The 16,337-nt window shown below is 36.9% G+C and overlaps 1 protein-coding gene across 1 annotated transcript in view; it reads right to left on the bottom strand.

Annotated features, from left to right (window-relative positions):
• Positions 1-16,337, bottom strand: part of LOC122816775 (cytochrome P450 2K3-like) — a 490,258-nt gene that overhangs the window by 401,078 nt on the left and 72,843 nt on the right. The window contains exon 2 of the mRNA XM_044089793.1: positions 5,330-5,492. Coding sequence (XP_043945728.1) covers positions 5,330-5,492 — 163 coding nt within the window. The remainder of the gene's footprint in view (positions 1-5,329; positions 5,493-16,337) is intronic.

Genomic DNA, 16,337 nt, shown 5'->3' with positions numbered 1-16,337 from the left:
ACATTAAACATTTACTTTAACATGAAAGATTCAGCTCCCCAAACCCTATGGAGTTAAATATACTCACAATGAACACACAACCACAAATCAAGTGAAATCTAGATAATTACTTTTTAGTCAGTCTTTTAGCAAACTGACAATAACATAATTTGAACAACTATACCAACATTTTTTTCACCAAAAAAGTCAATGATTAAATGAATCATCAACAAAACATATGATAACTATAGAAATGTAGATTAGCTAGAGAGAGAGAGAGAGAGAGAGAGAGAGAGAGACAAAGAGAGAGCTAGCTAGATAGATAGATAGATAGATAGATAGATAGATAGATAGATAGATAGATAGATAGATAGATAGATAAACAGACAGACAGGTAGGGTGTACGGGAAAATATCTAAATTACTAAACGTCAGTGCCCACAACTTCGACACAGAATGATTGGGAAAAAAAGTGGAAGTAAACTATAAATGCTCAGATACATAACCTCAGAACATGCAACTAAAAAACATTGTTTTTTGCAGTGAACATGCCCCCTGCACCCCCCACATACACACTGAACATACTCCTGTGACATATATATATATATATATATATATATATATATATATATATATATATATATATATATATATATATATATATATATATATATACCAATTCTGAGATCACACAGTACGAGGAAAAGGGCATATTTCCAACCCTGATATTATAATAATCTCACTCAACTGTCAATTAACAGTTTTGTCAATTAAATTGTGTTGATAAAACTGGTCTATATTAGAACACCAAACATTCAAAATGTCGAGTGCTCTAATATCGAACCCTAGCAATCGAAAATACAAAACATTGATCATTCGGAACAGCAAATTTTTTCCTAGGGAATAAATTTTCTGTTCCAAAACATATACACACAACACAAGCACACCAAACAAATAGCAATCCACACACATACACCTAAACTCTTACACCTAACCCTACACTAAACTATACATACACCATTAACTATCCACTTACCTTAACCCAAACTCTAACCCTAATGTCCATCACTATCATACAGTCACCTCACCCGTGCCCTAACCCTAACTCACCTAACCCGCCCTAACCCACATGTCCACACAATTGCACACTTACCTGACCCATGCCCTAACCCTAACTCACCTAACCCACCCTAACCCACACGTCCACACAATCGCACACTTACCTGAACCCGACCCGTAACTTTCCACCAGAGCTCTGAAATTACTGAAGCAACAGAAACGGACAACTGAATTCTTTCCCAAGGAAAGAATTCGGTTTCCTGTTTCTTCAATATTTTCAGTGCTCGCTGAAAACGGCTCGATATTAGAACACTCGACATTTCAAATGTTCAGTGTTCTAATATAGACCCGATGAAACAGCTGCCAACTATTCCTACAGCTGGTCTAAGTTATTCCTCCCATATATATATATATATATATATATATATATATATATATATATATATATATATATATATATATATATATATATATATATATATATATATATATATATATATATATATATACACATTCATTTTGGCTGTTTTGTGATCATAAGTTAGAACACTTTGGTTTAAAACTTTAGTGGGAGTAAAGGAGAACTGAGTGCTTTTTGTGTTTAGAATTACTTAATGAAACTAAGAGTGTGCTTTTCTGCTATTGGTCAGAGGGCTGTTTATAGTATTTATGAATTTCTTTGCCTGTATAAAATAATCACATTTAGGCTACTCGTGACTCATTTTTCACAGAGCTCAACAATGTTTGGCAACCACATCACTGAAATAACTTGATTTTGGTCAACTACAAATGCTGTTAAGTATTTATTAACTGTTTTTATTTCTGCTCTCTGCATTATAAAGTACTATAACTAGTGGATCTAGACTTATTTTTGGTTAGTTTGTGATTTGAGTTTTTTACTTTATTTATTTAGCATTTGCTAACTGGGAATGTCCGACTTGGAAGAAAGTCAATTTTCAGCAGAGGCCCAGGGAGAAACACTCCAGATGCATGTCTTTATATTGTGGTAGGAAACTGGAGCACCCAGAGGAAACCCACACCAACACAGGGAGGACATGCAGACTCTGCACAGAAGGTACCCCAACTGAGAATTGAACTGGAGAACCTCTTACTGTTAGGTGACAATGCTACCACCGCACTGTCCTGTTAGGAAGCTTTGGTTTAAAACTTTGGTAGGCATATAAGGAAACCAAGCATTTACTATGCTTCTGATTACTTACATAACCCTAGAGTGTGCACTTTTGCTATTGTCCAAAGGGCTGTTTACATTATTGTTTACATTATTGTTTTTCATTTCTATGTCTATATAAAATAGACGTTTTTGCATGACCCTGCCCATCATGCAGCAGTTTGTAGTGCCTTGTATAGACACAGACACTTAGCATTTTAAATTTCAGTATAAAAACAACCTCCTAAATCCCTCAAAGTAGAACATTCTCTGCAACTGTGTGATAAGCCTCTGGTTTGCATGCAGAGTAACTTTGCTTTTTGTATCTAAACTTAGTTTCTTTTTGATCTGGATTGTCTTTTTTATTTTGTTTACTCCAAAAGCACTCCAGTAAAGCAGTTCTAAACCTCACTGGTACTAACCCCCCACCCTGCAGCCTATGTACAGTACATCTACAAATATGGATTCACAAATTCCATCTATCTCTTCAGGCAGCTTGGTAGAAATAGGCATCCTGAGACAATTTACAATTGTCTCATGTTTACTGGCAACCAGTTAATACTTAAGCAATATGATACAGTGGGAGATAGATATTACACAATGCCATTGAAGATAATGCTCTCATACCCATCCACTGTGAATACCAGATGGGTTGTCAGCACCACACAACACCACACTATACCTAACACACAGTACAGATCAAGCATGGAGACCTACCTATATATGCTGAGGCTCTTAAAAGTAACCTACCTGAACCACAAAGACCTCCCAAATGCAGACAAAGTAACAAGCACCTTCAGCAACCTCACAAATACTCCACTCAGGCAGTAACCACCATAAAACATGCATCTATAACTCATAATGTGTGAACTCAAAAGCCCATGTGGCAAAACTCTACACAATCCAACTTCCCAGTCATAGCAGATTCTGTTGTGAGTAATACTAATGCACCATTCACCAGGCTGATCTAGGAGAGAGTGACTGTTAGCTGCCTATCAGAGGCCAGGATTTGCTTCATCATATATGCACTCAGCGTCTTGCACCACAAGAACACATATGACACAGTCATAGTACATGTGGGAGTAAACAACTTGAGACCAGCTCTGTTGGAAATGCTACATCTAAAGAAATCCCAATCCCTCCACACCACATGCTCCAGAGACCTCAACCTCATTAACACAATTAACTGAACATGCTGGAGGGACAGGTTCATAACCCAGAGACTGCCCATACTATGGAACAGACATCCCATGCATGTCAAGCACCACACCTCGCTACCCTCGTCAAGAGAAATCTTGATGAGTGGATGGGAAACAAAAATTCACCCCGGGGATAACTCCAGTGGCTCTTCTTGACAGATGCACTTGGAAAGAAGGTCGGGTGGTACTATGCCAGGGTAATTCTATGGCTATGCTTGTAAAGGCCCCAGAGCCATTAGCCTAGTACACACCTATGAACCTATGAACACACATCTCTGGACTATATGAAGAGCAACATGATGGAGTTCTCAGAATATGTGTCCAAGGCTGGAATGAACCTAGCCCAAGTAGCATTTTACCTTCCCAAAGAAGAAAGATGTTGCAATATAAACAAAAGATAATTAATTTCAACAATTGCCTTAACTTCTGGTATTATTCTAAGGTGGTATAATATATATCAGCCAGGGAGGAGATATTAGACAGTCCTAACTGCTTTGCCAAAGTTGGCCTGCACCTATCCCCCTAACGCTTTCATATATTGGCAAAAACCTTATCCATCCCCACAATACCTTTTTTTAGAGAATGTCAGGCTTCAAAAGATTCCAACATAACAAAATGGAATTTGTATGACATACTGCTGCTCAAAGCTAGGGGCCTCAATAAAAACTTCACTTTCTTCAGGTAATCCTTATCCTGGAATGCATTGATACCTGGATCAGGACTACTGAGAACATTCCATTGGTGCAAGGTTAAAAAAAATACTCCATATGACATCATGGACAACTACAGGACTCTCTTTATATCTCCCCATGACCCACATCTCCTATCTGACTAGGATGGAGTCCCAAAACTTCCAACCAAACACGATTCTGCTAGGGGACTTCAACTTCCCCAACATCAAGTGGAATACCTATACATTCCCAAATATGTATGCCCTGGGATTTCTGGCATTCATAAATGCAAAATCACTGAATCAGCTATTCCACACTCAAACTAGGGGAGATTACATTCCAGACTTGGTTCTCACCAGTGTGCAACAGCTTTGTTCTATACCAGTAGTAATCTCATCCCTAGTCAAATCGGAATATAAATCAATCATTTTGTCCATAAGGTAATTTACAGAAACATCTTCAAATAACTCATTATTCTGAAGTTACTACAAAGCTAATCTTGTAAAACTGAGTGATGAACTGACTGAATTCAACTTCCCTTCCACCCTGATGACCCATTCGTGAATGAGATGTCCTACACTCCCAGATTCTATGCACATGTAAATAGCTGCATTGATGTGTCTGTACCCCTCCAAAGAAAATACAATGCCATATATTGTATAAATATAATAGAAACACATTCTATAATTTAGAAAAATAAAGCTCATTGTACATAAATTAAATGTAATTGTTCAACTATCAAAAACACTTTTCCTAAACTTAACAGAGCCCTGATCATATCAGCCGAAGAAGACACAAGTTAAAAATAGCCACCCAGGCCAAAGACATCAACAAAGCCTTTTTTAGCTTTGTTAGAAACCTCAGAAATAATGCTCAGAACTGCACAGAGTTGATGACATAGCTCAGCTAATAATTTAGCTCTAACTTCACCTCTCTATACTCTCTCTCTCTGATCACATACTGTCATCTACTCCTAACAATACCCCCCAATGAAAAACAAAATCCAAGGAGCAAATGCTCCTAAGAGAAGTAACTGTTAAGGGTTTCTTGTCAGATTGAAAATAAAGATTTAATCTGTTCTATTTTTAAAGACAAACATTATAAACATATTACAGTCCTCCCTCATTTTTCAGCTAATTAAGTATCAAGACAGCCCTTCACAGCAAGCTATTGCAAGAAATATTTCAAAATTAATTGGTTATACAGTACAGCTGTATGCATCTTAAATAATTAACTCTTCAAGGTAAAACTTACCAATTTCTTTGGATGACATTTTCAAAATAGGCACTTTCCCTCTGTTCCCAAACTCTTCTGCATGGTTTATAAGAGCATCCTTCACTGTATCATAACCAGTCAGTACAACAACCTTTTGCATGCCCATGTGAAAGGTATATACTGTACCATACTTTTCTGAAAGCTATGAAGAGAACAAGAATTAGTTTTAATTCCAATCTTTATAATATTTCCACATAAAATAAATTTACATTTTGTTTATTTAACATACAGACCTTATGACAAGGCATACTATTCTACAACTTTGTGTCAGTGAAGTCCAAAGCCAGAATACTATACTGGGCAAAATAGCTGTCATATTCAACTCATTTAAATACATTGAACAATTAAGTAGAATATTAAATCTCAGTATGGCCTTCATGACAAGTATGTCATGATTTGCTCCACAGCAACTTTCATGTACCTTGAGATAGAACAATCTCATCACTGCCGTCATCAAGCTGACAAGAGGCAATAAGGTGATCATAAAAGATGGACACTTTGTTGGACAGTTTACATTGGTATCACTAAAACACTTAGCTTCATTATGAGCACCATGTACATTTTTGTTCTTTTGGATTTCATTATTATTCATTTAGATTTTTTTTTTCTCTCAGGAATAAATATCCAAATTTCTGCCAAATCCACTGTGGCATATGTACTTTTTTTGGTGAGTCCAGAGATGGTTCATTTAAGACTCTATTTTCTCTGCAGTCTGCTTTATAACACATTCAGTCTTACATGCAAAGCCATAGCAAAAGTCATTGATGCAGACAAAGATACCGTAATTGATCTAGACCCAGCTTAATTTGGTTTACTGAAAGATAGGTCTAGTTTTCTGAACCTAGTAAACTTCTTTGCAAAGGGTGCAGAGGCTGTGGACAGTGGTCATTCTGTGCAGTTGATTATCTTGCCCTGCCCAAGGCTTTTGACATTATCCTCATGTTGGTATTATTGAAATATTAGGGAAGCTTAATGTAAGTCTCTACATTGTCCACTAGCTTGCAAACAGAACCCAGCTAGTGAAAGTTGTTGATACCCTCTTTGAACATAAAATTGTAACTAAATGGATACCACTGTGATTAGTTCTTGGTCATCTCCTGCTTGTCAATTACTTTGTGGCCATTTAGGCCAATGTCCAAGAAGTGTGGTTGAATATGTTTGCTGATATCTGCAAGCTGGGGATTGTTTTGCTCATCCACTGATATCAAACTTCTCCAACAAGGGCTAGACTATGGACATACCTTGTGCACAGAAAATGGTCAAAAGATAAATGCTAAAATGTGCAGCATAGTACAATTTGGCAAAAAAGGCATATTCCACATCATGTTATACGTTGTACTCCTATTCCAAGAGATATGGTCTTAATAGACCTGTGTACTTATGTGGATCACTCATTTCCATTCAATCAGCATGTTTCTACCACATTCAGGAAAACCCTTCTGTTTGACCCATTTACTTTAAAAGGGAATATTTTCAATATCCAAAGAAGTCATCTTGCCAGTATAATTTTCCCTCATCAGACCCTTCATTGAATAAAATGCCTCCTTTGGTAAGCATGAATCTGAACATGTCACTCAACTGGAAAGACCCCAATGATTTTTAACAAAAATAATTAAAGCCCTTTAATCCTTTACCTATCCCAAAAGATTAGCACAACACTCCTTTTACTCAGTATCATGATGAGTGTTCCATGATGACCTATATATCAGATTTCAAGCCATGAGAAATCATATCCTACCTGACTTTCTGTTTCTTCACAAAATTAGTGGCTTAAGAATCACTTGTTCTGGGGAACTAAATGTTCATCAATAAGCAAATAAGGCTGAGTGGAGGGATAAGTTCCTAATGTTATGCATTCCCAGTCTATGGATTGTTAACAGTACAGGTCAAACAAAAGTACTACTTTATCTGCCTTTAAGGCTAATCTTGATAACTGAGTGGGTTGACACAAATTTCCACCAGGATTATCATATTTGGCCTTGCCTGATTTAGGAAGTGAGCACAAAGCACTATTAAGTGCATCAGAAGGGTGGCAAGAACTTTTAAGTGTGTCTTTTCAAAAGTGCACCTGGCTTGGCATCTCATGGTCCTTGTGATTGCTTGCTTAGCATTGCTCCTATGATCCTGAGTTATGCTTTCCTGAAAACTGAAGTCTCTATATAGTCTGTAAATGTTTCTTGTTTTAAATGTATTTTAAGTTTGGAGAGTTTGTCACTACTACCCTACTACTGCTTTAAATCACATCGTATCTCATTTTTGGTCTAGGGTTTACCGCTTTCCTTGAGATGGCACTGCTATATAGAACATAGCCCTCCCCACAATAACTTCTCAGAGAAGTCAGGCGTGGTGATTTGATAAGCTATAGTATTACCTGCAAGCATGTACCAATGCATGTTTCAAAATTATATATGTGCTGTATGTACTGCACAGTCTTTTTTCTTTTTTAAAATATCTTTATTAAAATGTTCAAATAATGTATCAGAATAATTCAACTATAAATATATATATATATATATATATATATATATATATATATATATATATATATATATAGAGCAATCATATTCTAAAAATAAAATATTTCTTTCAGCCACAAACAAAATTTATGCTACTACGGTCAAACATTTTACAAATCTAGTATCTATTAAAATGTCTGTTTACAAAAAACTAGATTTATTAGTTATTAATACTTTTCATACCATCTCTCCAAAGACAAAATACTAATTATTTCATATCTGCACATAATGCTTTCATTAATTGTATCCAGTAATGATACTAATTTTGTTAAATGCTTATAATGCAAGTATTTTCCTTTAGATCTTAAGACAACTGCCTCTAATCCTTGATTATAAACTGTATCAGCTGAGGTGAACAATTCAGAGACTTCAGGTAGATTTGATTTTTACACATTTTTATTACTTTCCTTGTTATTGCCAGTAGACACCACATACAAGATAATTCCTCCTCATTTATACATTTTGGAGAAAGATCATGAAATAGAGCTAGATATTTAGATATAACAAATCTGTTAGAACACAGTGGTTGGGCCATATTCTGAAAGTGTTTCCAAAGTCTTGTAGTAAATCATAATACAAAGTTCCCACCTAGCTATTATTTGAATGTTATGTTTCCAAATATATTAATTTCTCTGTTGGTTATTTTTCCAAATGTATGTGGTGTTAAAAATGTTCTGTGTAGGAATTTCTATATAAAGCGCTTTGAAAATATAGAAGGCATTCCCTAGACAAAGAACGATTTACACCACTCATGTAAATTGCCTACCACTGGTAGATCAGGTTACATGAAGGAGAAAAAAAATGATATTCAGAGACAGTTATGGCCACAGTAAGAAAGACCTCATTATCGGCTCATTACTATATTTGTGAATTACAATTTTTTAACACTAGTGGTGTCAGACCTGTGAGACGTTTAGTGTTGGTGGCCCATGCATCACATTGGCAAAGATACTCTCTTCTGCTCTCACATATTTACTTTCTGACACACACACACACATTCTCACAAACATGCATACATACACACACTCCCACAAACATACACACACACACACACACACACACACACACACACGCACGCACGCACGCACACACACGCACACACACATACACGCACACATGCATTTAATACCAAACAAGTCCTTTTATAGTCAATTGGACTTACAGACACACTTACTTATTCATCCACATACACAGTCCAACAGATACGCATGGACAGCATATGGCATTAGCTGCTCCCCCGGCCTCTGTGCTGATGTTCCCACTGGCAGGAAATCTCAGTGGTAGGGCTGTCTATGAATCATACAAGTATTAAAGTTTTCTGCTTGTAGCAATCCTTTCTGAATTCCCTCGATTATTTTACCAACTGATTTCAGAATTATTTCTGCATCAGTTTCATTAAAATTTAGATAACCTATCTTGTCTTATAAAAATCCAGTGTTGTCTTGGAATCATATTCTTATATGATAATATTAACTTATAAAAAATGTAGTGGATAGCTTTGGAAGATGGGTATTCTGTCCATACCATTTTTATGTATTTTAACATTTTTGTGATATAGTAATGCTGCTTTTATAGTCTTTTTTTCTTCATGCTGTGTTGTTCATTTTTTCCAACATTCTTCAGTCCTCTGTGACCTATCTGTAAACAAACATGTTCTTGCCAAGTTGACATATTCTGTTTGTTTGGGTCAGTGGGTTATCTAAACACTATTTTCAGCCTTAACCCAAGTGAGAGGCAAAATAAAATGCAGTCAGGTAAAACAGTTTGGGGTTCAAACTGAAAAAAAAAATAGTGCAGTAGGATATATTTTGTTTAAATAAAGTACATAAGCAGAGCCTCATATGCATTACTAACATTTTACAAAGTAAAACACAAAAAACAAGACATAAAATGGAGTAAAAGAATTACTACCCAAACAAAGAAACTACTTTGATGCATCACCAGGAAAGAAAAGTTCTCACTGTACTACTAATCCATGTACTGTACATATAATTGAACAACTATTAAAATCACATTACTAACACAGTTTCACATATGTTAATCGTACCTTCATATTTCTCAAGTACAAACTCGTTCTCTGCCCTTACTTTCTTCCTTCATACTGACCTTCTTACATGCCTACTTTATCTGATAAACAGCACAGACTAACAAGCCCTTCTCTTGCTATTATGACATTAAACTGCCACAGTATTAACATTTAAAATCATAAGTTGCTGAACAGGAAAAAGTTTACTGCAATCTGTTTTCTTAGAAAGTAAGCATATTATATATACTGTTTCATGGACAACATCAACATGTATGTTAAGTCTTTAAAAGTGTGTTTCATTTATTTTTTTATTTACACATTTGTTAACTGGCTAGGTGCTCTGGTCTAAAGACCATTTTCAGGACCTTTCCCGTGTTCAGTGTTAATGCACCCTTTCTTCATTTATGAATATTTCTTATTTGCTTTCTTAAGTGTAATCAATTTCTTATTTATCTTTATTGTTTGCTCATGTTATTTGTTGTATGTGGAACTGTTCTTCTGAGGACTCTTCTGAAAGGGATAAAACGGAAATAAAATAAAATAAAATAAATAAATAAATACATACATAACATACATACATACATAAAAAATAAATAGCAGTAATTTCAAAAGATGCTGGCCTAAAAAATCAAATGTATGTATATGGATGTTTTTAGCAACAAGCTTCAAACCAGCAACCCCATTCTGGCAGAGCCTAGAACTTTTATTGTCTATAGTGTTGAAAGTGAAATGGAGCCAGGATAGGAGCTAATGCAGTCTTCCAAAGCAGAGAGGTAATCTATCAGCCAGTCACCAACAGAGGCAGTGCAGCTACCTCTATCATTCCTCCCCCCACTGAAGATAGAGACAGGAGCCAGCCAATGGCAGAAGCATGGCAACTCTTGTTGCTGGCTTGTGCATGGTGTACAACTGTGCAGGCAAATAGGATGTATCTAGTCATGACAAGCACTTACTGAGCATCCAAAAAATTCCCATAGCTAATACTTGATGCATGCCATGTCACATGTTGGCTATGCAGAGTGGCACATGGTATTGGATTATACTGAGATTTTTCACTGCAGTGTCTGGAACAGAGTATGATGGATATCTTTTGTACAGGAAATTCACCCCCCCCACACAAGTTTTGTCTCTTTAATGTTTTTCATATATAGGTAAGAACTGCAGCATTAGCCATGTTTGGAAACTGACTGCTGGGTGAGGACTGTTTTACTGTTACTGATTCGGAAATCTAAGTTATATTCAGACTGCATCATACACAATATCCATTAAGAATAATGTCGGTGATGTTCCCATAGATGGATAGCACATGTTGGCATATAGTCTTGATTTTAAGTTGCTCCATTGATGGGACTGGTGCAGGTGAACCTCTTGACATTGACCAGACCATGCTGTGGGACCTAGACCCTGCCTAAGAGGTTCTACCACATGCTGTGGAAGTCTGATGATGCCCGGCTGCCTTCTTCTTGGGAAGTCCATCTTAGTGCTTACAGCACATTTTTAAAATGCATGTGGTGTCCAGTCTACTTATCCACCATGCATGCATGTAGGCAGCTATATCCACCTGTGTTCCTTATGCATGTCTGGTAAGTATTCAGGCTTGTGCAAATGAACACTGACATGGATGTTGTGGGGGTGCAACCATACTGCACATGAGAATCATCAAGGCATTGTCTTTGGCCTACACCATTCCTATATAATGGTCAAATACCTCACATATAACCTGCAATACTCTAATCATCTCTACCTGGCTCTCAGTAGCAGTAGCTTGAGCTCAAAATATATCACTGCACATCTGCTTCTGGGCAGCCAAGACCTGGTATGTCCCTGGAGCTAACTGGAAAATATGTCATTGCCTGGTACATCTGCATACAGGTGTGATAGTAGGTACTGCTATTACCAAAAGGGTAGCCTCTTCATCAAGGGGTTCAGGCTGTATACACAAAGCAGGTATTGAGCTGTGTGGATTTCCCACCCTTCCACTGTAATGATATTTCCTCATTATGCTGAGTGTGTGAGTCCATGTCACTGTCTACAGATATACCCACCTGCTGTCATGAAAGGTGTCCTGACATTACACCCTGCAAAACTGTGTGTTACTGTCCTTTAGTCATGTCATGATTATGAGAGTTATGGCATCAGCAACAGGCATTCTGCTTTCAAAATCAACCTGCTGTTTTAATGCATGGGATTTGGTTGCTTCTAATGATGAGATCAAAAAGGAAAATGCCAAGATGTGGTTAATGTGACCTGTAACAGATTCAAATAGTTTTAAATAAAGGAAGGATGGCCACACTTATCATGCATTGTCTGTAGACTTTGTACCTCACCTGATGTTGATGGCATACATAATGATGAAATGTGTGTTTGTGTGTGTGTGATGTATATTTATTAAAATGTTAAAATGTTAGGGACCAAATTGTAAAATAAATAGTGCAATCAATGTGAATCAAACAGATTCCTTATTTAACTTTGGAGCAAATTAAATTGTTACCTTTTAATGGCGATTGGGAGAATAGGGTATTACACAGAGAACTGCACTGGCAATTAAGATTTAATGCAATGACCTCTAAGGGGCTTAATGAAACTATTTTCATTGCCAGTGAGTTCAGAAAGCAAGCTTTAGCAGTTGGCTAGTTGAATTTTTTACTGCATGTATTTTTAAAACTGTTATGTTTATTATCTCATTTTTATTTATTTGATTGACCAGTTTGAGCTCACCCTATTTATTTTGCAGTTTGGTCCGTAACATTTTGGAGAGTTATAACTAGTACTTAGCAACCAAATATGTAATCAATTTCTGTATTTCTTGATTGGCTAGTATTGACAGGTGTGCCTTTCAGTGATTGGTCACCTTGATGGGAGCGTTGTTTCATTCATTATTTTTAAACCGTTTTTGTGCTAGATTTATTTATGGTTCATTAGATGTCCACATTATCAGATGAAAGTGCTTAACCTGCATACTTTTAGTGTTTCTGTTCATGTCATTATATTAAAAAGTTTGTTTGTTTCTGACCCAGCTATTTTTCATTGTTTTTTACATTTTTGACTGCATCTCCAACACTGGGTAACCCGAGGAGTTTTTATTTGTGAAGTTTGAAGATACTTAACATCAAATTCCCTAAATACTGAAAATGCAAAATACTTAGAAGGCAAAATGATTTCCTTTCCTGATCTGACACTAAAACCCCCAATAACACTAGCCTCAAATTTGTCTGAATAATGGTAGTGTTACAGGAAGTTTTTTTTATAAAGGTAAGCTATAGGGTGTAGGTCTTCACCTCCCACGCACAAGGTGCAAGGTTCAATCCTGATCTCTGGCCAATGCCTGCTTGGAATATGCATGTTCTCCCTGTGTCTCTTTGGGGTTGCTCCCACCTCTGAAAAACATGCTGTTTCCTCCTCAAACTCACCAAAGGATGGAGTGTTGGGCAGCAGCACAGACTCTACATTAAGCTCTATAGGTGGAAGAGATTTATAGACCATCTTCTTTGTGCATCTACTGTGGTGCGCAGTTTCCTCAAGACAGGAGAACATGGATAACAGACTGTGTACTGTGGCAGAGCTAGACACTTGGTGTAAAATATGGCTTTAGGTGATTTGGTTGTGTTGACTAACATCGCCAAATGGGCATGGGTATTTCCCTGGCTACTCTGCCCTATGGCAAGGAGTCATACTAAAGATGGGAAGGGTGTATGTGCCTATATTGGCCAGTGTGCATCTGTGATAAAGCCCAGCAGCCCTGGATCAATAAGATATTGAATGGCTGGTGTCCATTTGCCAAGCTTGGATTACCTAGGATAGCTCTATTTAGTGATAACTGGAGATAAAACCAATCAAACTGCCAAACATGAACTAAGAATTGTTATATTCAACGTAGATTCACTGACAGGATGGAGCTGGGAAGTGGATGAGATTAAGGTAAGGAGGAGGCTGGACACCCTATGCATCCAAGAGACAAGTTAGAAGGGCAGTGCAGCAAAGCCACTTGGCCTGGGATGCAGCTCCTACTATTAAGAAGGACAACAGGCTAAAAATGGTGTTGAAATCATGGTGAGAGAAAGGTTTCAAAAGGCAATAAGGGATGTCTTCAGAATTAGTACAGACTTATGTCAATCAGATTCCAGCCTAATGATAGGGCACTATTCATAATCTCAGCCTATGCCCCACATCAGTGAAGAAATGAGTGTATTCAGACAGCAGCTGCAGAACACACTAGGTAAAGCAGGCCAACATGAATTGGTGATTATAATGGGTGATTTGAATGCACATTTCTGGACAGACAAAACAGGATATAATGACTGCCTGGGTCTGCATGAGTGGGACAAGAGGAAAAAAGGAGCGGCTACTCCAAACTTCTGTCTGGAAAGTGTCTTGACAGTAGCCAATACATGGTTCAGAAAGAAACAGAGACAGTCACAAGAGCACCCAACACACAACCCATGTAGACTTCCACTTAGTAAGGAAAAAGCAGTGGTGTAGAATCAGCAATTGCAAAGTTATCCCCAGTGAAACAGTTGGCCCACAGCATAAACAACCGGTTGCCACAGTCAGATGCAAGCAGTGGTCAGTGAAGGGTCTAAGGTCAACAGAGACCAGGATGGCAACCTGGAAATTGACTGGAGTTAAAACACAACAGGTCAAGGAATTACTCATTGCTCTAGCACCCCATTAAGAAGCGGAAATAAGTGGAGCTCAAGAAGAATGGCTGTGCCTCACAACTGCATGTGTGAGGACTACAGACCAGATATGTGGCTGAGCCAGGTTTATAAATAAGGTACATAATGAAAGCTGGTGGTGGTGGAATGCAGAAGTCCAGGAAGTCATTGAAAGAAAGAAGGAGTACAGGAAAATTGGGATATACAAAACACAGACAAGGTTAGTAAGGAATGCTTGTTGGCTAACAACGAGGCTAAGAAGGGAGTTGCAATAGCAAAGAAGATGGCATCAGAAGCACTTTATCAGCTTCTGGAAAGTAAGTCAGTAGTTTGCACAGAGAAGCTAAATCAGGTTGTAAGGCAAAGACAAAAAGATAAAAGAGATACCAAAATCCAAAAGAGTTCCAGACCAGTAACCACAGCAAGCCAGGAAGCAATGAATGAAGTTACAGCACAATTCCACAGAAAATATGTTTATTCACCAGAAACAATTCGTTAAGCACTTTTGTTCAAGTGTATACTGAACTTCATTAGAAAACTTAAGTCAATCTCAACTTTTTAATTATACAGTTTCAAAAAATCACATGACCATCAAAGACTGAACACTTAAAGACACAGAGATTTAAAATTCTAATTCTAACCCAGGTGACCCCCCCCCCACACACACACATCTAAATATCACAATACTTCAATTTTAAAATGGGAGCTAATGAACAACACTCATTTAATCTTGTTTGAACAGTTGTGTTCAACTTAATCTGCCATAAAACTTCTTTATAATTTAAATGTGCTGCAGTAGTTTTACCTTGTTCATCAAACTTATCATAATCTAAAACATGAAACTTAAAATCATGTCAGTGATTAATACTAATGTGCGTATACAATGCATTGGTAAGTTCTTTATTTTTTATATCTAAAAAATGTTCATATACTTGATCTCTTAGTCTCCTTGAAGTCTTCCCTATATAAAAACTTGGACATGTGTCACATAAAGCTGCACATAGTACATTACAAGAATTGCAACTGAAATATTAGTTACATCCATATTTTCTGTTAGCTATGAGCGCATGCTCTGTGCCAAGTATGTGTTTACTCTGGCTACAACTCCCACACTTATATGTGCCAGTTTTTTACGTGGGTTTGTCAAACTATGGGTGCTACCCCTTTCTAATAATTGTTTAAAAGAGGTGTCCTTTCTAAATGCTATTCTAGGAGTTGTTCCAAGTTTTTGTATTATGCCAATGTCATTAGAAAAAAATCCACCAATTATTGTGTGTAATGGACACTATTTCTTGTGAATCAAAACAATAGGTAGTAATAAATACCATTTTATCCAATGGACCTGCATTGTCAACTGGAGATAGCATACTTTGATTGCTATTTAAAATGGGAAGGTAAGTGCCATTTTCTCTCTTATGTACTACCTCAAGCTTAATGCTGTTAACTAACTCACAAGGGTAACCTCTTGCAATAAAAATTTCCATTAGTTTCCCCCATTCAGTCAAAAAATCGGTGTATTCTAAAACCATATGGGCTACTCACACAAACTGGCCTTTAACTATGGTCTTTTTCTGGTATTGTGCGTGCCCACTTAAATAGTGAAAGTACAAATTCGAAAATGTAGGATTTTGATATACATTGGAGACATATTTACTGTTCACCCTATCCTTTGATACTCTTACATCTAAGTAAGCAATGGATTCCATATCCCGCGTACAAGAAAATTTTAAATACTCAACTGTATTATTTATGTACTCTAAAAATTCACTTAATATATTGGAAGGCCCTTT

The sequence above is a fragment of the Protopterus annectens genome, chromosome 12.part0 (assembly GCF_019279795.1).
Source record: "Protopterus annectens isolate FY-2018-M chromosome 12.part0, PAN1.0, whole genome shotgun sequence".
Taxonomy (NCBI): domain Eukaryota; kingdom Metazoa; phylum Chordata; order Ceratodontiformes; family Protopteridae; genus Protopterus; species Protopterus annectens.
This window is presented reverse-complemented; position numbering and strand designations above follow the sequence as displayed.